General features: G+C 37.7%; 1 protein-coding gene across 1 annotated transcript in view; it reads left to right on the top strand.

Moving 5' to 3' along the window:
* The first annotated feature begins 14162 nt into the window (after positions 1-14162).
* Positions 14163-22729, top strand: part of LOC127452537 (transforming growth factor beta-2 proprotein-like) — a 78105-nt gene continuing 69538 nt past the window's right edge. Inside the window, exon 1 of the mRNA XM_051718059.1 lies at positions 14163-15265. Coding sequence (XP_051574019.1) covers positions 14899-15265 — 367 coding nt within the window. The 5' untranslated portion in view covers positions 14163-14898. The remainder of the gene's footprint in view (positions 15266-22729) is intronic.

Genomic DNA, 22729 nt, shown 5'->3' with positions numbered 1-22729 from the left:
TGACTCTTATTTAAATGATAATTTCACAACCAAATTGCAAACCATGAAGGATGCAATCAGTTTGTTCAAGAAGTTCAATAACTCTGCTACTGATGGCATCAGACTTGATACATTTGTTACCAATGGTAAGGCTGCGTTAGAAAGTATACCTCCTTCAGAATGGGCAAAAAATGTGAAAGACTTCAATTTTCCATATGACTCTAAAATAGAGCAAGCATTAGGAATTCAGTGGAAAATTGAGTCTGACTGTTTTAAATTTGATTTCAAGAAACAGCATACAACTCGGTATGGAATCTTATCCACTGTTGGTTCTGTGTATGATCCATTAGGGCTTAAAGCTCACCTTAAGTTCCAAGGGAAAAAAAAAAAAATCAGGTAATATGCAGACAGGACATAGGTTGGGATGACCCATTAAAAATTGAGCTGTGGCTAAGGTGGGAGTGCAGGGAAAGAAACCAGTGGCTTTTATGTAGAATTGTAGAAACATCTACCGATCCAAATGGGCTTGTAGGGAAATTCAAATTGTCTCTTGATGATAAAAATCTTGGAAAGAAGGGGAAATATCTCTGTAATTCCTCAATAATTGAACGCTTTATTCAAAGGTTGGTTTTGTTGCTGGAGACTGACTTAAGACTCATTTAATTTCTCCTCAATCTTTAGACACTTAGTATTCTGTAACATACAGTGGTGTGAAAAAGTGTTTGCCCCCTTCCTGATTTCTTATTTTTTTGCATGTTTGTCACACTTAAATGTTTCAGATCATCAAACAAGTTTAAATATTAGTCAAAGATAACACAAGTAAACACAAAATGCAGTTTTTAAATGAAGGTTGTTGTTATTATTAAGGGAAAACAAAATCCAAACCTACATGGCCCTGTGTGAAAAAATGATTGCCCCCTAAACCTAATAACTGGTTGGGCCACCCTTAGCAGCAACAACTGCAATCAAGCATTTGCGATAACATAGCAATGAGTCTTTACAGCGCTGTGGAGGAATTTTGGCCCACTCATCTTTGCAGAATTGTTGTAATTCAGCCACATTGGAGGGTTTTCGAGCATGAACTGCCTTTTTAAGGTCATGCCACAGCATCTCAATAGGATTCAGGTCAGGACTTTGACTAGGCCACTCCAAAGTCTTCATTTTGTTTTTCAGAGGTGGACTTGCTGGTGTGTTTTGGATCATTGTCCTGCTGCAGAACCCAAGTTCGCTTCAGCTTGAGGTCACGAACAGATGGCCGGACATTCTCCTTCAGGATTTTTTGGTAGACAGCAGAATTCATGGTTCCATTTATCACAGCAAGTCTTCCAGGTCCTGAAGCAGCAAAACAGCCCCAGACCATCACACTACCACCACCATATTTTACTGTTGGCATGATGTTCTTTTTTTGAAATACGGTGTTACTTTTACGCCAGATGTAATGGGACACACACCTTCCAAAAAGTTTAACTTTTGTCTCGTCAGTCCACAGAGTATTTTCCCAAAAGTCTTGGGGATCATCAAGATGTTTTCTGGCAAAAATGAGACGAGCCTTAATGTTCTTTTTGCTCAGCAGTGGTTTTCGTCTTGGAACTCTGCCATGCAGGCAATTTTTGCCCAGTCTCTTTCTTATGGTGGAGTCATGAACACTGACGTTAACTGAGGCAAGTGAGGCCTGCAGTTCTTTGGATGTTGTTGTGGGGTCTTTTGTGACCTCTTGGATGAGTCGTCGCTGTGCTCTTGGGGGATTTTGGTCGGCTGGCCACTCCTGGGAACGTTCACCACTGTTCCATATTTTCGCCATTTGTGGATAATGGCTCTCACTGTGGTTCTCTGGAGTCCCAAAGCTTTAGAAATGGCTTTATAACCTTTTCCATACTGATAGATCTCAATTACTTTCTTTCTCATTTGTTCCTGAATTTCTTTGGATCTCGGCATGATGTCTAGCTTTTGAAGATCTTTTGGTCTATTTCACTTTGTCAGGCAGGTCCTATTTAAGTGATTTCTTGATTGAGAACAGGTGTGGCAGTAATCAGGCCTGGGTGTGGCTAGAGAAATTGAACTCAGGCGTGATAAACCACAGTTATGTTTTAACAGGTGGGGCAAACACTTTTTCACACCACTGTAGTGTCATTGATATTGTTGTCCTTAAGGGACATTTTTTAATAATCACTTGTGATTTACCTTGTGACATTTTAAAGTCTCTTAAAATTATTAAACCCAGTTGGTGGGAGTGTAAATGACCCTTTATGTTGTTGTCTGTATTTTAAAATGTGCTTGCATTTACTGCTAATATGTTTATGTATAGTATTTTTCTGCAATTTTTTCTGAAGGACTTTTATTTTGATATTTGGTATTTTCCTTTTGTGTGTGTGTGTGTGTGTGTGTGTGTGTGTGTGTGTGAGTGAGAGAGAGTGTGTGTGTGTGTGTGTGTGTGTGTGTGTGTGTGTGTGTGTGTGGGCGGGTTTGGGTGGTTTGTTTTAGGTTACAAACTGGTAATTATATGCTATAAATGTGGTTTATGAGGACATTTCTAGTGTCCCCATAATTCAAATCGCTTAAAAAAAAAAACATACTAAATGATGTTTTATTGAAAATGTAAAAAAGTTTTTTGTGAGGGTTAGGTTTAGGGGTCGGGTTAGGGTTTAGGGGACAGAATCTATAGTTTGTACAGTATAAAAATCATTGTCTATGGAGAGTCCTGATAAGGATAGCCGCACCAACGTGTGTGAGTGTGTGTGTGTGCGCGCGCTTGATGAACGACACAGATTGCAATTGTGCACTGATTTTCCTCACTTTATTGTGCTTTCTACCAAAAGGGTTATAAGGTAAATGTTAGTTTCACCTATAGTATGATGCTTTATCATATGTAGGTGAGTGTATTTATGATGTGTTTTTAACAGTGGTCCTTTGTAGTGATTGTGTACTTTTTTGTATGTGTTTTATCAACTATGTCAACGAATAAAACATTTGAGAGAACATCAGTCAAGGAGTTGACCATCAATTCGGTGGGGTAGCTACACTCTGTACTAAAAATCTTTGCCCACTCCTGCTCTATACCTGCTCTATTGTGCAGGACGTGACATGCCAACTGCCAAGCGACAGTCGTTTTCTGCTTTTTTAGTTGTTTTTGGATTCTTTGCATTGTTTTGAACATTATGCGCAAAAATAACTAGCTCTGTCGGGAAATTTAGACCCTACACATAAACGGATTTTAATGTAATTGTTTCATACATTATGATTTAAAATGGTGATCAGTGTGTTGAAAATAACTTTTTTTCATAATTTCTGTAATCATGTCTCCCTTTTAATTTTTTTTTAATCAGATTCATGTAGTGTTTATCATAGATGAGATGAATTTTAAAAGTTGGCAGTCAAAAAAATATATAAAATAGCTATATTTTTTATCTTTCTGGCAAACAGCCACAAAAGGGAATGTAAATTACGGTATGTATGCTACATTTTGAAATTGCAGCATGCAGTGTTTATTTTAAGGGAACATCGCATTCGCAACACAATACTCACTACTAGGAATGGGCTCGGGTACTCGGACGTGGCAGCAATGATCGATCATGAAAACGATGATCGATGGTGATCATGCATGATGTGACTTTTCACTTAATTTGAAATTCAGTGACAATTACCTGACAACTAAACACACACGTGTCAAAAAGGGAGCTTATTTTTAATTTTGAGATTGATTACGATGTGATTTTGAGGGATACATTGATTATCAGAGATGTCACATAGCAACCAAACTGATATACGACGCTGCAATGCTATCGTTACAATAATCAAAAGAGAGTGTAATTAACCGTGTTTTGAACACCTGTCTCTGCAAAACGTTTGCTAAACACGTTTTATTATCATTTAATGTAAGAACTTTGACTCATTAATGGATATTATTTAATAAAAGTGAATGTTTATCACTGACTGTAAACCTCCCTGCCCTGGGTGCCGACATGTTTGCGTGAAGTAACACACACCTGCATCTCGACGAAATGGGAGTTGAAGATTTCCACACGAGTTTCCAAGTTAGAAGACTGACATAAAGTGTCATTCCGTTGCACTTTCCCCAGCTGAAAGGTGGAAATTCTGACTCTCCAAGTTGAATGGAACGCTTCATGAATCATCACAGCAACAACAATACGGAGCATCGTGGCTTTCCCCACAGGAGCGAACACTTGGGGACACACACACACACCAGACGTGTGGCAGTGGACTCAACGTGCTGCGAGTGTTTCAAACAGCTAGACAGAGCGCAGCTAAATGGAACAGAATGCAGCGTCTTCAAAACTGAACATCAACTTAACACGCATATTAAAAACACGATGGTTATAGCATCTCCAGTTAAGCCAACTGTGATTTGAAAATAGACGGTTCAGACAGTCACTAAAATAACTGGTGGGCGCTTACTAAGATTACTACGGTAACCTGAAATAGACAGACGCGCATTGTGCACATTCTTTCATTGAGTTGGGCAGTGAATCTTCACATAATGACAAAATATGATGCATTTTATTTTGATTATGCAATCTTTTGTACATTTTGTAACAGATTATTTTATAACAGCCCATAATAATGAATAGACGATACACTGGAACAACAAGACACAATTCAGCCGCCAAAGACGTTTGTCAGAGATGTTATTATATTTACAGTTATGTACATGTTGTACATATCTCGATGAGTACTTTTACTTGAGTACGATTTATCAGTACTCTTTTCACCTCTGCCAATTTGCCATGGTCAGCCATTCTTCCTGTCTGCAATTTAGAATTTTACACAAACATACTTTTTCTTCTAGGGACACTCTAGGCAAAAATTTATTAAAAGCTTTTTGACAGACCACACCATTCGCGAATAACTCTTCAACGAATTTGACTGTGAGCACGGCAAAATGGACGTGAGGCTATAACTACACATGCATTAGCATATTGACACAAAACTTACTAGATGCCATCACAATCATGGCCTGAGGGTACCTGCACCATTTCGTCACAGTGCCACCTAGTGGTCAGGAGATATAAAAAATGGCTACTTTTGCTTATAACTTCTGAATAGTTTGGCCTACAATTTGTGGCTGGTCTGTTTAGATTCCTTGTGACAAGCAGAGTACATTAATACCCAATTTACCATAGTCAGCCATACTTTCTGTCTGCCTGTCCTCAAATAGCGCACCAACGAATAGATGGCAAAACCTCAAAAAAGGATCTGAGGCTGTATCTCAGCAATGCTTTGATGTATGGAAAGGAAACTTGGTATAACGCATCACTACCATGCCCTGAGGGTACCTGAGCACGTCGGGCATGGCGCCACCTAGTGGTACAAAAATGTTGAAATTTGCTATTTTTGTTTATAACTTTTAAATTATTCAACCTACAATTATGACACCAATACCAAACTTCATATTTTACCTCATGATCCTGAGATTCCATGTGTAGTTTCAGGATGGAGCCACCTAGTGGTCAAAAGCTATAAAAATGTTTATCTACAAATACCCTTCAAACTGCTTGATTTAAAATTATGATTTTGGTCTCATTGGATAATTAGGCTATGCTTGCTTATTTGCTTACTCTGCTTAAATGCTTGAACCCTGTTAATTGCCTCTTGCAGCTATATTTATACTGGAATTTGTTATACAAACAATAATTTTCTCCCCAATACTATCCTTTGTGGAATACTAGATTTATTTTAATGAATAGAAATCTGTTATTTTGTGTTTGGATGGAAAAAGAAATCTGATGGAGTAGGGAAATTCCTGACGTACATAGACTTCTGTGGATCTTTTTGATTAGAGCTATTCCTCCTGGTATGGTTCAGCCGATTAAAGGCACTTTGCTTTACTCATCCGTGATATCAAGGTTGGTCAATTTAACTATTTCAGGTATCTGTTTTGTAAAGAAAAACTGTAATAAAAAAGTGCTATATATATATATATATATATATATATATATAACAAACAGCTTTATTGACTAAAGAATGATTTCTGCTTAAAGAGAAGTGTTTTGGAGTTTACAAAAGAGGAGTTGGTGAGGATTAGAACAAAATATCTTTCTTTGCCTATTTTACCAAAGGTTAAAGAAATTCATTTCAAAATTATCAGTGACATTTGTCCTTGTAATGAGTTTTTGAGACCAATTTAATTTGTACTGCAATGAGTGCACATTTTGTGAAAAAGACATAGAATTATTTTATTTAATTTTCCAAAACAATTTTAGATGATCTTCATGATGGCATATTATTGAATACAGTACCTAACTTGGACTACACAAGTATAAAATGTGTTTTTTTTCTATAGGGAACCCGAGAATTGAATTTGTGGTTAATTCTGTTGTACTTTAAGTACTGGTTCTTTAAAAACCATCCAAATGTTTGCCATATCAAAATGTGTTGTTGATTTATAAATCTTTAAAATGTATGCATAACAAAAAAATGACCTTCAATTATTCCATCTTTTAAGAGTTTTCTTTGAAAATGAAACCTGCGATTGATACTGTCTGTACTTTTGTTCTTGCTACTGCTCAGTTTCTTTGCAGGAAGTCCCACCTCACAGGTAAAAGAGCCAATCACCTTTTAGATACAGACATTGCCTGTCAGTCAATTCGAGAATGCATGTGTGCACACATTGCCTGAACAAGCCTGTAAAATAACAGTTTTTAGCATGATCTGAGCTAAAGAATCTGTTGTCAGATTTGACTGCTTAGTGCACTTCACCACAACTGCCAAACATTTGCTGCCATTTAGTGGACAATAACCATGTCGTGAACACTGGATGGGACCAAACCATTTTGGGGGTGTGGGGTCGGGTGTTGAGGTCACAAATATAATGGTTCTCTTTGGTCCTTTAAAATAGTAAAGGTACTGAATGCAATAATCTTCTGAATAAAGGTTTTAAATGCAATAAAGGCCGATAATTTGATAATTTTTGGTTTTGAAAGATACATTTATTTATAAGTTCACACAGTACAAGACAAACACTGTGTCTGCATTGCCAGAAATATGCCTGTTTCAGTCATCTTTTGTTTCTTTTTTGTGCTGTGTCAAAGAAAAGACAAATATAATTAGAATTTCTTTTCATCACTGATGTATCTGTAAAATGACATGACTGTAAAGTAATGTATTCTGGAACTAATCAGCCTCAGCAGATCAGCAGAGACGGTGTGAGTCCACCCTTGAAATCGAGCCCCAATCTGATGTCACAGCGATTCCATTGGCTCAACTGACTTTTAATGGGTACAAAAATTGACTTATAATGGTTACTCTACTCAGTGCCTGATTAGAAATCGTACAAATTCTTATGATGTATGTCGATCTCGTGTTTTTTTTTTTTTTTTGGTCCCATTTTGTTTATTTATTTTTTTGTTACACATGCTGACATTTATGATTTATGGCCCCAGAAAAAAATAAACATCAAAATGACTTTGAACTCAGAAATAGTAAGCTTGTTGTTTTTAATTGTTTTAATAGTTTTTGTGAATTTATTCTGAATGTATTTTTTATTAAAAAACAAACAAAAAAAAAACATATATTAATAAAAACAAACCACAGATTGTAAAGTTGATTTATCTGGACAGTAAAATAAAATAGTTGCAATGGTAATACAGCTGATACACCAATGCAAGTACTCTCGCAATTGTCACATTATCATCTATTCGTTCTCGCTTTGTTCACGCAGTGGTTGGGATCTCCAGGAACTGCTGTTCAGAGGTGTGTAGTGGTCATATAGTGGAAATCATTTTCACATAATAAATATTGAAATGGTTTATGTTTATTTCACTATTATTTTAGATTATCAGAGTTTTAAACATGCAATAATTTGTATTTTAAAATAGATTTTCATAGTTTAATATTGAAAGTCTGGGTCTGGGATGAAGCTAAATCAGTAATTCTGGACATAAAGGACATTTGATAAATAACAAAAACAAGGGTTGGTAAAAAGTTTTGTATTGTATAAATAACACGCACGAAACATGCTCTTGTCACTCTTTACTTGAAAAACGATCCACTCTAAAACACTCTTACTACAGCATCCCCCAATGTGCTAAACCAGTTAAATGTGAGAATTTTATACATCACAGTTTTAGTTTGACCATCATATAAAAATAAATAGTTGAAATTTAAACCAATATACTATTGTTCACTGTTTGTTCATGTTAGTTAATAATACATTAACTAATTTTAACATATACAATTTTAATGTTCAGATGTATTAGTATATATACAAATTTGCAGTAACTATGATTAATAAATACTGTGAAAGTATTATTCATTGTTAGTTCATGGGGTTTTTTTGTGTGTTGCTTTTTTATTTTTTCTCCCCTTTTCTCCCCAATTTGGAATGCCCAAGTCCTTGTGGTAGCGTAGTAACTCGCCTCAATTGGGGTGGCGGAGGACGAATCTCAGTTGCATCCACGTCCGAGACCGTCAATCCGTGCATATTATCACGTGGCTTGTGGAGCACATTACCGCAGAGACATAGCATGTGGAGGCTTCACGTTATTCTCCGCGGCATCCACGCACAACTCACCACGTGCCCCATCGAGAGCGAGAACCACATTATAGCGACCACGAGGACGTTACCCCATGTGACTCTACCCTCCCTAGCAACCAGGCCAATTTGGTTGCTTAGGAAGCCTGACTGGAGTCACTCAGCACACCCTGGATTCGAACTTGCGACTCCAGGTGTGGTAGTCAGCGTCTTTACTTGCTGAGCTAGTAAAGCTTTGTATTTTACAGTATTTATAATGACAAGTTGTCTATGATATTGATATTAACCTGTTTATCTTTTGTCCTTTTGTTGACCAATTCTGAAATTGTTTAAATCAGTATGTTGTTTTAAAAAAAGTTTTTTTGTATCATGAAATCAAAGCTAATATTATTCAGTTAAATGTGTTTTGGTGGCTTTTTATGTTTATCAGAATTCCGATTTAATTAGTTATGACATCAGCGTTCCTTCAGGGTTTTTTGTTTTCTCAGAGCGCTGTTACGTTGTTTTTGTTGTTATTATTATTATTATTATTATTATATAATGAACATCTTATAAACAGAGTAAATATAAATTACACTAAAAGATAAATAAAAGAAAGAAAGGGGAAAAAGAAAAAAGTGTCAGGAGTATTACAAAAGACTAAAAATCATCAAAGGAAAAAAGATAAAAGGATTTACACGTTTGTTCGTGTGTTTTTTCGTCTGATCGCTATTCAAAAAGTGGAAGTGACCCCCCTTTTGGAGTAGCCACGCCCATTTTAGAGTAACCCCGCCCTCTTTTGGAGATTCCGCCCCCATTTGGAGGTCTCCGGCATGCAGCTATACCTACTTGGATTGGTTCAGTATCTGTTAGCAATCTGTTATCTAGAACAAAACTTGCTATGGAGCAGGTTAGCTGTGTACAGGGCCGTAGCTAGTGGGGTGAAACGTTGTAAAGATTCTAGGGGCTCAAAGGTCCAGGGGGCTCACAATAAATTTGGAACTGTGTTATTTTAAGAGGAAAAGGGCCCAGAGTAATATATAGTCAGGGGGCCCAGAATTCTTTGCTACAGCCCTGGCCATGTAGTGTAAATTACTATGGCGATGAACACCGCTAAAAGCCGTCCAACCTTTATGGTACCTAAAACCCAAGGTTACCGCAAACTAAACTGAAACTTAACTGAACGTTTTCCCACCGAAACTGGCTTCATGGTACTTCAAACTGCTTTCTCTTGTTCCTTTAAACAGTGTAAGAAAACTCATTCTCGTTGACATGAATGCCGCTTTTTTGGAATAATCCGTTTTTTAAGTGCGTGAAAACGTGGTGATTGTCATCGTAACAAACTATGTTTATCCTTGCTGCAAGTGAACCTTGTATTTAAAGTAGTTTGTGTTGTACAGCACTTTGTGCACTAAAGAGTTTAGTGTAGAGTTTCACTGAACACAGCCTTTGACGTCAAAAGAAAAAAATAATTTTATTTGCGTTGATAAACGTTTAATATGGGAAGTTGATAAGCCTATATATTTTGATATCCTAACTATGGACAATGAAATGGTTTGTTGAATTTCATTATTTGCAAAGAAAAGAGACCTGCAATCCATATTTGGTCTCAATCTACCAGCTGAGAAGCACTGGAGAATCTTGTTCATCCCAACATCAGAAATGTTGTGTTCTGTCATGTCATGCCATCTCTTGGGAGAAAGTTTGTATGCCACACAAGGCTTCAAGGGGATAGGATGGAGTATAAAGTGGAACTGAGAAGGATTGTGTGCCTTAAGTGTCCAAATGTGGCCATTGGATGTTTGCCTTTACAAGAGATTGTTAGTCCTAGTGATGTTGAGCACAGGGTGGCGCTGCTGTCAAAGTAGTGTAATGATCTGCAGGTCGGTTCACATTCTGACCTGTATGGAGAAGCTCGTTCTATAAATGAGAACTGAACTCCCATTGCATCTATACATTCCATCTTGATATGAGCAGGCCATATGGTGATTTATATTATCTTGAGCTCATTAGGATTGTAGTGCTGACCTCTGCATACCAGTGTTGGCGTGTTGCCAAGAGTTGTCACCCTTGGCTTTTGACCTTTTAGGGTGCAGCTGATTCTAGACTTTCTCTTTATCTCTCTCAGTCGAGCTCTGTGTACACACCCGGTTGAGATATATTTACCCAGCGTCTCAGACAGTACGCTCTCACTCTCAGAGGGTACTTCATTTTGACCAATGTAAAATGTTCATTCGTCACAACAACACTGAGACCTGCGCTCTCCAGGTCATGTTGACACACCACCCAAGAACCAGTCAAGCTCACAGTCTGCCCTGTTTCTCCTCCTCTACTCTCCTCCTTTTTTATACAAATGTGATTGATCATATATATATATATATATATATATATATATATATATATATATATATATATATATGTGTGTATATATGTACGTGTGTGTGTGTGTGTGTGTATATATATACAGTATATATACCGTGTGTTGCAAAACATGATATCAGTTCCTCTTCATTATATAATTTAACATGACTATTTTCTTGAGGTTAATAAGGGGTGAGGACATATACATTTTTGTGTTGTAATGGAAAAGAATGTTTTTTACATGGATATTTTTAATGTATGATTTTTTTTATATTATATTAACAATTTTTATAGATATTAATGTATATTTATTGTATACACACACAAACACATGTATTTATATATTATAATGTTTATTATATCATATTTATATTTTATAATATTTTTTATTTAATATTTGTTACATAATTTCTACTACTGGCTACATGTAAAATTGCATTTAATGCTTTAAAATATTTATAAAAGTACTCTGTCTCATAAAATCATATTTTTTAAAAGAATAAGTTTATCATTTCTTTTGAATAAACAAATTTAAGCTTGCAAAACACTTAATATCAGATCTGTGAGCACTTCATCAAACGTTGATGACACAAATAGTATTTTATGGTACTTTATTTCATGGAATGCCCTGCATTCAGTCTTGCATCTGTCTGTGTTGATTTTGATTTAGTGATAACATCTGGTTTACAGCAGTGGGCAGGGCAGTCGTGGGGTTCTGAGGGCCTGTCTCTATGATAAATTACTGGAGTGTGGGTTGGGTACAAAAGGCTTTGCAAATTGTTTTTTAAGGGGAAGCTTAAGAGATGGAGGAGTAAATCAAGCAGGTGCAGTGAGGGAGATGGAGGCAGAGCAGGTTCCACACCTGCAGAGCTGTGGGTTGGAGTATAATTCGGCCCTGCGTTCAACTGACTTAACAACCTTCCAACAAGGGTTATCATCTATATTTTTATGCACTGATGCAACAGCTGGATCTGCTTTCTCATTCCTTATCAGCTGCCTGTGTCATAACTGTAGTGATATCATTAGCTACCACGTGTAATTTATGTATTTGCAGCACTTTAAATGAAAAGGAATGGCTTTTAAGGATTGGATGGGTGGTTTTATAATGTACAGTAAGGCTACTTATTGTCTCAGTTAATTTATAGAGAATATATATTCAAATACAGAGAAGTCAACATTTTCATCATTACAGAGTATCCCATATGAACACAATGAGATATGATGTTTTGTCTAGGCAAGTTTTTAAGGGTACAATCTGTTGAGGTTCATCTGGTATAACCCAAAACAAAACATGAAATATTTTTGTGACATAATAACAGTATTTATGTTTTTGATCATCATCTGGGACGTCCGTTGCCTCTTGTTACCTCCTCAACATGGGCGTCACTTTGTTTTAAAAAGAAGGGAGGATTTTTCACTGCAAAAAGTGCTAACCAGCCATTCTTAAAGGGATAGTTCACCCCAAAATAAAATTCTCTCATTATTTACTCACCCTCATGCCATCCCAGATGTGTATGATTTTCTTTATTCAGCAGGGCACAAATGAAGATTTTTAGAAGAATATTTCAGCTCTGTAGGTCCATACAATGCAAGTGAATGGTGGCCAGAACTTTGAAGCTCCAAAAAGCAAATAAAGGCAGCATAAATGTCATCCATATGACTCCAGTGGTTAAATCCATGTCTTCAGAAGTGATATTATAGGTGTGGGTGAGAAACAGATCAATATTTAAGTCCTTTTTAACTATCAATCTCTACTTTCACTTTCACTTCCACATTCTTTTGTTTTTGGTGATTCATATTCTGCATGCATATCACCACCTACTGGTCGGGGTTGGTCAAAGTCTTATGGATAACTTTTATGCTGCCTTTATGTGCTTTTTGGAGCTTCAAAGTTCTGGTCACTATTCACTTGCATTGTATGGACGAAAAGAGTTGAGATATTCATCTAAAAATCTTTATTTGTGTTCTGCCGAAGAAAGAAAGTCATACACATCTGGGATGTCATGAGGGTGAGTAAATGATGACAGAATTTTCATTTTTGAGTGAACTATCCCTTTAAGGAGCTATTGTTACAAGATCAAACCCTCAAATTTAGTTTTCTTGGTGTAGCCCAATGTGTTCAGGTTGATTAACTGATGGTAAATAATATTTTGACTTGAACCTCAAACCTTTAAATTATATGTTACCACATCAAGCACATTTTTTAAGTTAACATTTTAATCAGTGGGTGGTCACAAAATTAGTTATAGCACATATTAACTAATATTCATTTGATAGTGTTTTACTGTTTTATATCTAACATGTATACATTTTAAAATTGCTAATATATGAAGGGAATGAGAATCCCTGAAATTATCACATGTATTCTGAGACAAAACACTTATTTGCCATTTTCAGTTTTGTTCAAGATGATTAATTTAAAGGTTTTTCAATAACTGTCCAATACGTGAACGGATAGTATTTGGGGTAAAAACCCCCTTGTTGCAGAGGCTAAAGCCCCTCCATAAAAAATATCTATTTTTTCATAGATTTGTTATGAAAGATGTTCAGTGGGCTCACACTGACTGATCCAATCACAACGAAGATGAATTTGTTCACTAAATATTTGAGGTGTAATGAAATGCTAAACGTGATTGAAATTAACAGGGACCCCTTTTTTGAAGTAGTTATTTTAAATAAGCATGAATTGTGACTCAAAAAAGCATCTTGCTGTTTCAAATGTATTTGAATAAGTTGACAAATATTATCCTATTACTATTGCCCCTACCTTTACGTTATACTATCTCTACACTATAACCCCCAGTGTGGCCCCCTTTGCCACCTTTTATTTTCTTTTTTCTTTTTTTTATGAATTTTAATCCAAACAACCTTGTGTTATTAATTTTTTTTTTCACACAAATTATGTTTCTCCATCAGTATTCACCAAAAATGTGTGCCTTTATCCCCGAGCCTATATTTAATTTGATAACTCCATCCCTACACCTGCCACTGTCGGCCCTGGGACTTTGTAGGTCATTGTTTTTGGCTTCAGGGTTCTAATATCACTAAATATAACTTAAATAAACCAAAACTGCAGCTGTATGTCAGTGGACGTATGCACAATCGTTTCCAAGGCTTTGGTAAAGATCCTCCTGCTTTTTGTTTTGACTTTCTTTTGGGAGGGTCCAAGTCTGATTTAGGGAGGCCAGTCCTGTGTGGCAGACTGGCAGTACCCAGTGGGCGTTAGGACCTGGCCACAGTGCTGCAGTGAAATGACACGCTGAGATATTTACACTCAAGTGCTCGGTAAACCCTCGCGCTGACGAATCCCCCTGTCTCACCGTGATGATCACAACCACGTGGTGAAGTCAGTCCTTTATAAAGCTCTCTCTCTCCAACCGGCTGCCTTCATATGTGTGCGGATGCGCTGGCAGAGAGAGCGTTGTTTTCCACCAGCAGGTATGGAGGAGTGCGTAAACTGAAGGAGGAAACACTTTTGCCTGCTCTTCCAGAAGTACCACATCATCCAGTTCTCTTTCTGGTTCTCAACCCTTAGAGGCGCATCTGCGTTGGGACGCGTTTTGTTTTCTTGAGCATCAACTGGTGCCAAACGCGCATGGCGATGCGCTGTGCGGAGTGAGCGGATGCTTTTGCAAGTGAAAGGCGTGATTGTGCGCCAGTTTGGAGGAGAGTTTGCGGCGCTCTGATGCGGTGGAGGTGTGCGCAAAAACCCCGCTGGCGACGCGTCTGTGATCAACACCCAGTCTGCAGTGCTTTGAGAACCACAAACTTATCTTTGGGCATTAGATGGCCACATCTATGGCTATTTTAGTGTCCCGTGATTTTGTGTTGCATTCACAATGAAGTGATTTAGAATGAAGATCTTATTTGTTCTCCCGCATTTAACGGATCTGACAGACCATTTCATGTCGGCGACTCGGATGGGTTTGCACGTACAATAAAAAAAGAGACGTTTGTCATTGATGATAGTGCGCGCAAGAGCGCAAAGAGTTGCAGTTTGCTTCGCCAGCGAGTCAGTTTAAAGCTGTTTTATTGAGATGATTGGGTTTCTTCTTAACTTGAGTCATTAAATAGCATTTTAAAAGTCGCCTATGGTACAAAAACAAACGCACAAAATGAACTTCGTCTTGAGTCTTCTCCTAACCTTGGATTTAGCCACGGTGGCCGTCAGTCTATCCACATGCAGCATTCTGGACATGGATCAGTTCAAGAAGAAGCGGATCGAGGCCATCCGTGGTCAGATACTCAGTAAGCTCAAGTTGAGCAGTCCTCCGGAGATCTATCCCGAGCCCGAGGACGTGTCCCGGGACATCATCGCCATCTATAAAAGCACACGGGACCTGCTGCAGCAGAAAGCCAACGAGCGAGCGGCCACCTGTGAGAGGCAGCGCAGCGAGGAGGAGTACTACGCCAAAGAAGTGCACAAAATAGAAATGCAACCATTCTACCCTGCCGAAAGTAAGTGTTTCCTTCCTGTTTGACGTGTTTCTGGGATGGGTGGTGTAGTGGTGAAAGGTCTGGGCTTGGTAACTCAAAGGTTGTAGGGTTGATCCTTCCCCTCAGGTTGAACTTGAACCTGTAATAAGTGCAGTGTTGGGGAAGCTACTTTGAAACTGTACTTTCCCAAACAACTCGTAACTTAAAGTAGTTAAGCTACAGTCAAGCTACTCTTTTGAAAAAGTAGTTAGCTACACTACAAGCTACAAAAAAATATAACACTGAAGCTATTTAAAGAAGAAAATATTTGTAGATATCTAACAATTGAATATTATTTATCACCTGATTTAATTAGGGTCACATTCCCTTAATAAAAATTAACCATGATTTTACTACAGTAACTATAGTTTAACAATGTCAGGGCCGTTTCTGATATTGGGGCCCTAAGCGAAATCCTACTTTGAACCAACCTTTTTCTTTTCTCCGCTCCTGACATATAGGTGCACTTTATGAAAAACCGGTTGAGCTTGCGCGTGCCTGTAGCATCTAACTACAACTCTCTCCTTGCAGTTACATTCTCCCTTCCCTCACAAGCCACAAGGGGGCACCCTATACAATTGCCTGATTGAGCCATAACAACTGCCTGAGTCTTACTAGCAGCTTTTAATATATATATATATATATATATATATATATATATATATATATATATATATATATATATATAAAATATGACCATGCTTTGTGGGGCACCCTGGTGGCTCAGGGGCCTTTAGCGGCCTCTCATACCGCCTTTAGCTAGAAACAGCCCTGGTATTTGAAGTAACCACAAAATTAACAGTGGTTACTTAAGTAATGGTTACTACAATATTACTATAGTAGAACCATGGTTAATTTATGTAAGGATTAAACAGTTAAGTTGAATACATTTATAATTCTTATACACTAATAAAACTAGAAAACAGCCTATTTTATATAACTGAATCGAAATATAGTGATAAACAGTAGCAAAACACGTTAAAAAAAGTTAGTAGCGTCACTACTTTTAGTTAAATAATTGCAATAACAATAACATTTTAACTTTATGTTTTTGTTTGTTTATTCAGTATTGATACTATATAATAGATCTACCACGTTAGTCCTCTTTTGACCAAAAAAATGCATATGATGCATATGGTTTGATTTATCATTTGAAATGAATCATTTTAATATTTTAATAATTTTTAGAAAAATAAGTTAGGCTAAACAAACTTATTTCTGTGAAATTGTCCACCATGGATGAGATGCACAGCAATAAAAATGAAGTAGCTTAAAATGTCAGTGTAGGTCAGTGATGTTTTATCAATAATCGTGGCTGGCATGTTCAAAGATATTGTCATTGCACCCCCCCCATCAACATTTAGTTTTCTTTATGAAGTTCTTGCAATTAAATGTCCTATACTCGTGAGTTTGTGTTCAAAAAGCTTACTGATGTTGATGGCCTTGAGCACACAGTTATCCGATTGTTGTCTAATGTGAACCTCATGTGAGATTTGAGGTGGGACAGTTTCACTTTGCTGTCCAAGTGCATAGATGTTATTGCCAGTTTCTTGACGTATGTTCTAAATGACCAAATAATATTGATAATTTGTAATTTAGGGAACACTTTTAACCAAAGTGACTCACAATACATAAATTACAGGTTCAGTCCCCTCTGGAGTAACTCTAGATGGTTATGCATCAGTATCAAGTGCACAATGGTGATGACTCAAATCTTAGGAAGGTTTAAACCCACAACCTTTCAGTTACAGCACAGATTTAACCACTAAGCCAGAAGCACCACATCATAGGATGTAGTGTGGTCTCCCAGTATCTATTTTTACAGCTGTCTGTTGTGAGGACCTTCAACCCTTGTGCACCATCTCTAGTACATTTACTCAAGTTTGCTGATGTACAATTTCCTGAGTGGCAGAATACTTACAGCCAATTTTTTAGAAACACCATTGCAAAGCATTGATTCAGGAATTTCTAGTTTGCAGTCCATATTGCTTCCCCTCAAAATGCATGTCAGTGTGCCTCGATACTGCCCCACTATGTCTTCAAAGTCAGGCCTGTATAAGCAAATCAATGCTTTTAAATGTCTGTATTGTTTCATTAATTATGTAATCTTTTTCAGTTTCCAGATCAAATGTGAGTATATTGCATGAAAGAAAAATAAATTAGTATATCTTTTATGCCTCGAGGTATATTAAGCATTAAATGTTATTCTTGGGGCTCTGCCTGTTGGATAAATACGAAAATGAATATCCGAATATGAATAGTGATGGCACAGAGCCAGTCCCAGTCAGCGAGGCATTTACGGGATGTAAATTATCCAGTGTCAACATTTTTTAATTCAACTTTGGCAATCTGTACTTTAGATTGTATGTTCTGCAAAGGCAGCATTTTTAAGGCCTTATACACTCACCGGCCACTTTATTAGGTACACCTGTACATCTACTTATTCATTCGATTATCTAATCAGTCAATCATGTGGCAGCAGTGTAATGTATAAAATCATGCAGATATGGGTCAGGAGCTTCAGTTAATGTTCACATCAACCATCAGAATGAGGAAAAAATGTGATCTCAGTGATTTGGAGTGTGGCATGATTGTTGGTGCCAGACGGGCTGGTATGAGTATTTCTGTAACTGCTGATCTCCTGGGATTTTCATGCACAACAGTCTCTAGAATTTACTCAGAATGGTGCCAAAAACAAAAAGCATCCAGTGAGCGGCAGTTCTTTGGATGGAAACGCCTACGGTAACCCAGATAAACCCTCTGTACAATTGTAGTGAGCAGAATAGCATCTCAGTATGCTCACCATGTCAAACTTTGAGGCGGATGGGCTAAAACAGCAGAAGACCATGTCGGGTTCCACTTCTGTCAGACACGATCAGAAAAATGAGGCTGCAGTGGGCCTACAATCTGTGTTCCTCAGCAGAAATCGAGATATGTCAGACCAGGCAATGTTTTTCCAATCATCTACTGTCCAGTTTTGGTGAGCCTGTGCCCACTGCAGCCTCAGTTTCCTGTTTTAAGCTGACATTAGTGGTACCCAGAGGGGTCTTCTGCTGCTGTAGCCCATCCGCCTCAATGTTCGATGTGTTGTATGTTCAGTAATATTTTTCTGCATAGCACTATTGTAACGCATGTTTATTTGGGTTACTGTCACCTTCCTGTCAACTTGGACCAGTCTGGCCATTATCCTCTTACCTCTGACCTATTTCATTAACAATCCATTTTCGCCCACAGAACTGCAGATCGCTGGATGTTTTTTGTTTTTGGCACCATTCTCTTTACACTCTAGAGACTGTTGTACGTGAAAATCCGAGGAGATCAGCAGTTACAGAAAGACTCAAACCAGCCCGTCTGGCACCAACAATCATGCCATAGTCTAAATCACTGAGATCACATTTTTTCCCCATTCTGATGGTTGATGTGAACATTAACTGAAGCTCCTGACCCATATCTACATGATTTTATACATTACACTGCTGCCACATGAATGGCTGATTAGATAATCACATGAATAAGTAGATGTACAGGTGTGCCAAATAAAGTGGCCGGTGAGTGTACAGTAGGTGCGCTCCCGACTCAAAGTCTGTTCCAAAATGTTGGCAGCAAAATGTGCTGACGATATGTGGATATTATACAGTATATTACATTGTTTTAAATATGGGCCTAATCATGTTTCATTCAAAACCTAAAATTCAACCCATAACTACATTTTTGCTAAATTAGTTTTACCTGGCTTGTTGTACGTATTGCAGCAGTTTTCTGAAATGAATACTAGAGGCGCTACAACAACAATGACTTTTATTAACATTCACTTAAATCATGGGTAAAACGGCAGAATATCAGTTCATAAACACTCGTAACACTTTTCCTCACTCAATACAATTTTATGATATCTAAACACTTACTATAGTGCATGACTTGTAAGACAATATATTTTAACATTTGCATTCAATACCAACTACATTTACAAGTTTGTTCGAGCATGGTCAAACTGCGTGGTATCTAACTGATAGAGTGTTGTGCTTGCGATGCAAAGGACTGGGGTACAAGTCCTGAAGAGCACATGAGTCAACTGAAAGTTTCACAGAAGCACCAAAAAATGATGTGGTTGCTTCAGCAATTGCGTTTTTCATGTCACCTGTGCTTTTAGAACACCGTGGTTAGGTTTAGCTTTACGGTTTAGGGTAGGGAGGTAGGTTTTGTTGATGTAAAACTCGATAGAACATTAACCTTAAAAACATCATCTGTTTGGGAGAACATTTAACTCTCTTTTTGCGCTACAAAGTAGACATTTCACCAGAACTGCCACAATACATGCAATGAACCATGTAATATCATTTTGCAAAACTGTCACCACAGACTCAAAATCTTTGTGTCAGCAAAAGGAAAAGGATCTGCAAAAAGTAGCCAATCAACCAAATGTCCAGTCAGCAATGTACTATTTAACCCAGTGTTTGTGTGTGTGCTATATTTTTTGAGAATAGCACTGTTAGCTTAGCAACATGCTAATGCCAAACTCTGTTAAATCACTTGTCAGTCAAGTCTTCTATGTGCGTCTCGTGTGTGGAAGCGCTATTTATGTGGTGCACAGAGTTGCTACCTATGTAGAGCGTTTCAAATCTGTCACTTATGAGGTTCCATTTGAGTTATGATGCTGCCTCCAAAGAAAGCAAGACAGCAAGGAGGCTTACTGGGTTTTGAAACAGAGCCAATGTATGGGAAAGAAATAAAGAGCAAATACAAAAGAAAGACTATATAGGACGTGGTTACATTTTTCCTGGAAATGAACTTTTAATGGGGTGTCCCATGTCAGAATAATGTGTTTGCTAATACACACACACACTCACAGTCTATCAGCCTTATTTGGTTGGGCGCCAGGAAGTCCTCGCAGGCAGCACTGCAGGGCACAATGGCATTGGAAGCCACACAAAAATGCAAGCGAGAGAGTGGGGCTCAGTGAGACATAGTGCTGGCAGAGCCCACACAGCAGTTTTTAAACTAGAGAGCAGTGTGCGTATACTCTGCACCGTGCCACATGCTCCATGGAAAATTCCACCCTGAGACCCACTGTTGCTGGGGTGTGGAGAGCTCGAGTCACTGGAGAGGTTTCCCCTCTCCCCCCAAACATGCTCTCTCCACACCTCCATGCAATCTCATATGCTCTTAAAAATAAAGGTTCTTCAATGGCTTTTTGCAGCACCATAGCGTCAGAAAAATACTCCCATCATACAGTATTAAGATCAAGAATGTAGTGTTTTTTTGTGTTGGCTTGTAGTTTGTGTTCATAGGAGATTAAAATAGTTGTTGATATTACAATATAGGTTCTTCACATCAGCATATTGGTTCTTTAAAGCACCAAAACTAATAAAAAATAGTTAGGGAAATGTGAACTTCCATTGTTAGTGCCTCATTGTAACCTCGATTTTTGCTTTTTTTTTGTTTGTTTTTTAAAGAATGTTTTTTTTTTTTTTTTTTTTTTTTTGTGGTAATCAGCATTATGCCATAAATGCTGTCAATTGAGCTTAACTTGTTTTGAACCCAGAATATTAATTTAAGGGATTATAAAGGGGTTAATAAATGACTAATAATTAATTTACAAATGCAGTAATAATTATTCACATGCAGTTATAAGAACATGCATGAAAATAATTCGTTTCATGCAATACCTGCCATATATTGAGCCATTTTACCTCGCATTATAAATGCTTATTAACATTTGTTTAACATTAGTAGCATTTGAAAATGTACCTAAATGTTAAGTGGACACCTATAAAGCATTTAATAAAGAATTGCCAACATTAGTTACCTATGTACATAGAGCTGACGTGTGGTGTTGAGTATGTGACTTGTGTGCAATAGGGCTGGGTTATAGGACGATGTTATCGGATATCGACAGAGTTGGGAGGGTTATTTTTTAAATGAATTCCACTACATATTACAGAATACATGCTGTAAAATGTCATTTGTAACGTATTCCATTAGATTACTCAAGGTCAGTAACGTATTCTAAATACTTTGGATTACTTCTTCAGCACTGGTAGATTTTTTCACTTGTTTTGACTATAAAAACTCTGTCAGTACAGTAAGACAAAATACACATGTTAAAATACATTCTCTGAAAAACCTAAATATCTTATGCAGTGTTGTTTCTAAAACAAGATCAATCTAATTGATCTTGTTTTAAGAATTTTGGGATATTTTTACAGGAAAACAATAAAAAAATGATTATCAAGAATACGATTTTTGGGGCCTGGGTAGCTCAGCGAGTAAAGACGCTGACTACCACCCCTGGAGTCGTGAGTTTGAATCCAGGGCATGCTGAGTGACTCCAGCCAGGTCTCCTAAGCAACCAAATTGGCCCGGTTGCTAGGGAGGGTAGAGTCACATTGGGTTAACCTCCTTGTGGTTGCTATAATGTGGTTCTCGCTTTCGGTGGGGCATGTGGTGAGTTGTGCATGGATACCGCGGAGAATAGCGTGAAGCCTCCACACACACGTCTCTGCGGTAACATGCTCAACAAGCCATGTGATAAGATGTGCAGATTGACAGTCTCAGATGCGGAGGCAACTGAGATTCATCTGGACTGAGGCGAGTCACTACGCCACCACGAGGACTTAGAGCGCATTGGGAACTGGGTATTCCAAATCGGGGAGAAAAAAAAATGATGATGCTTTTTGCCCTAATATCAAAGGTCTTACTAGAAAAAAAGAAATTATGATCCAACGTGAATTTTCTTGATAAAAAATATGATTGTGTCTGGTAACATGTGCATGTAAAATGGCTAGAAATAGCATTTTAGCTTAGCGTAAAGCTGACAGTTTACACAAGGTTGATTTCTATTTCTTCTGCTCCAAACTTACTTCAAACTTACTTCTCTGTCTGCTCGTATGAATGTAACACATCATAAGAAAGTGTTTCACTGCTGTTCAAATGCACTTTGGGTCACATCATTTATATGTATAAATGTTTTCCATCTGAAAGGACTAAATATTAAATGAAACAAATGACAATAAAATGCAAAGTAATCTCTTTAAATTGTAACTGTAGTGGAATACAGTTACTTATATTTTGTTGTTTAAATATGTAATCCAGTTACATGTATTTCGTTACTCCCCAACCCTGGATATCGACGATATTTAACAAAGATCCCGATGCCGATTGCAACACTCAATTGACAGACAATGATCGACAAAATCGGGAAATCGCCAAATATATTAAATAGTGGCCAGGGTGTGAAACTAGCACCCGCAACCCGCCAAATGCGATGAGGCTGAATCCAGTTCACAAGCTCCTCGACACGACACATGACAAAAAATGCTGTTAGTTTCAAAGACACGCGCTTGAAGAAACACACTTTATTGTATTTTCAAGAACAGACAAAAGAAAAGCCGTCAATGCTCGTGTCTGATTCGCTGTTTGTTCAGAGGCGTGCAGCGCGAGCCTGTC

This window comes from Myxocyprinus asiaticus, chromosome 15, assembly GCF_019703515.2.
Source record: "Myxocyprinus asiaticus isolate MX2 ecotype Aquarium Trade chromosome 15, UBuf_Myxa_2, whole genome shotgun sequence".
Lineage (NCBI taxonomy): Eukaryota > Metazoa > Chordata > Actinopteri > Cypriniformes > Catostomidae > Myxocyprinus > Myxocyprinus asiaticus.
The sequence above is the reverse complement of the archived record's forward strand: the minus strand, read 5'-3'. Positions and strand labels throughout refer to the sequence as shown.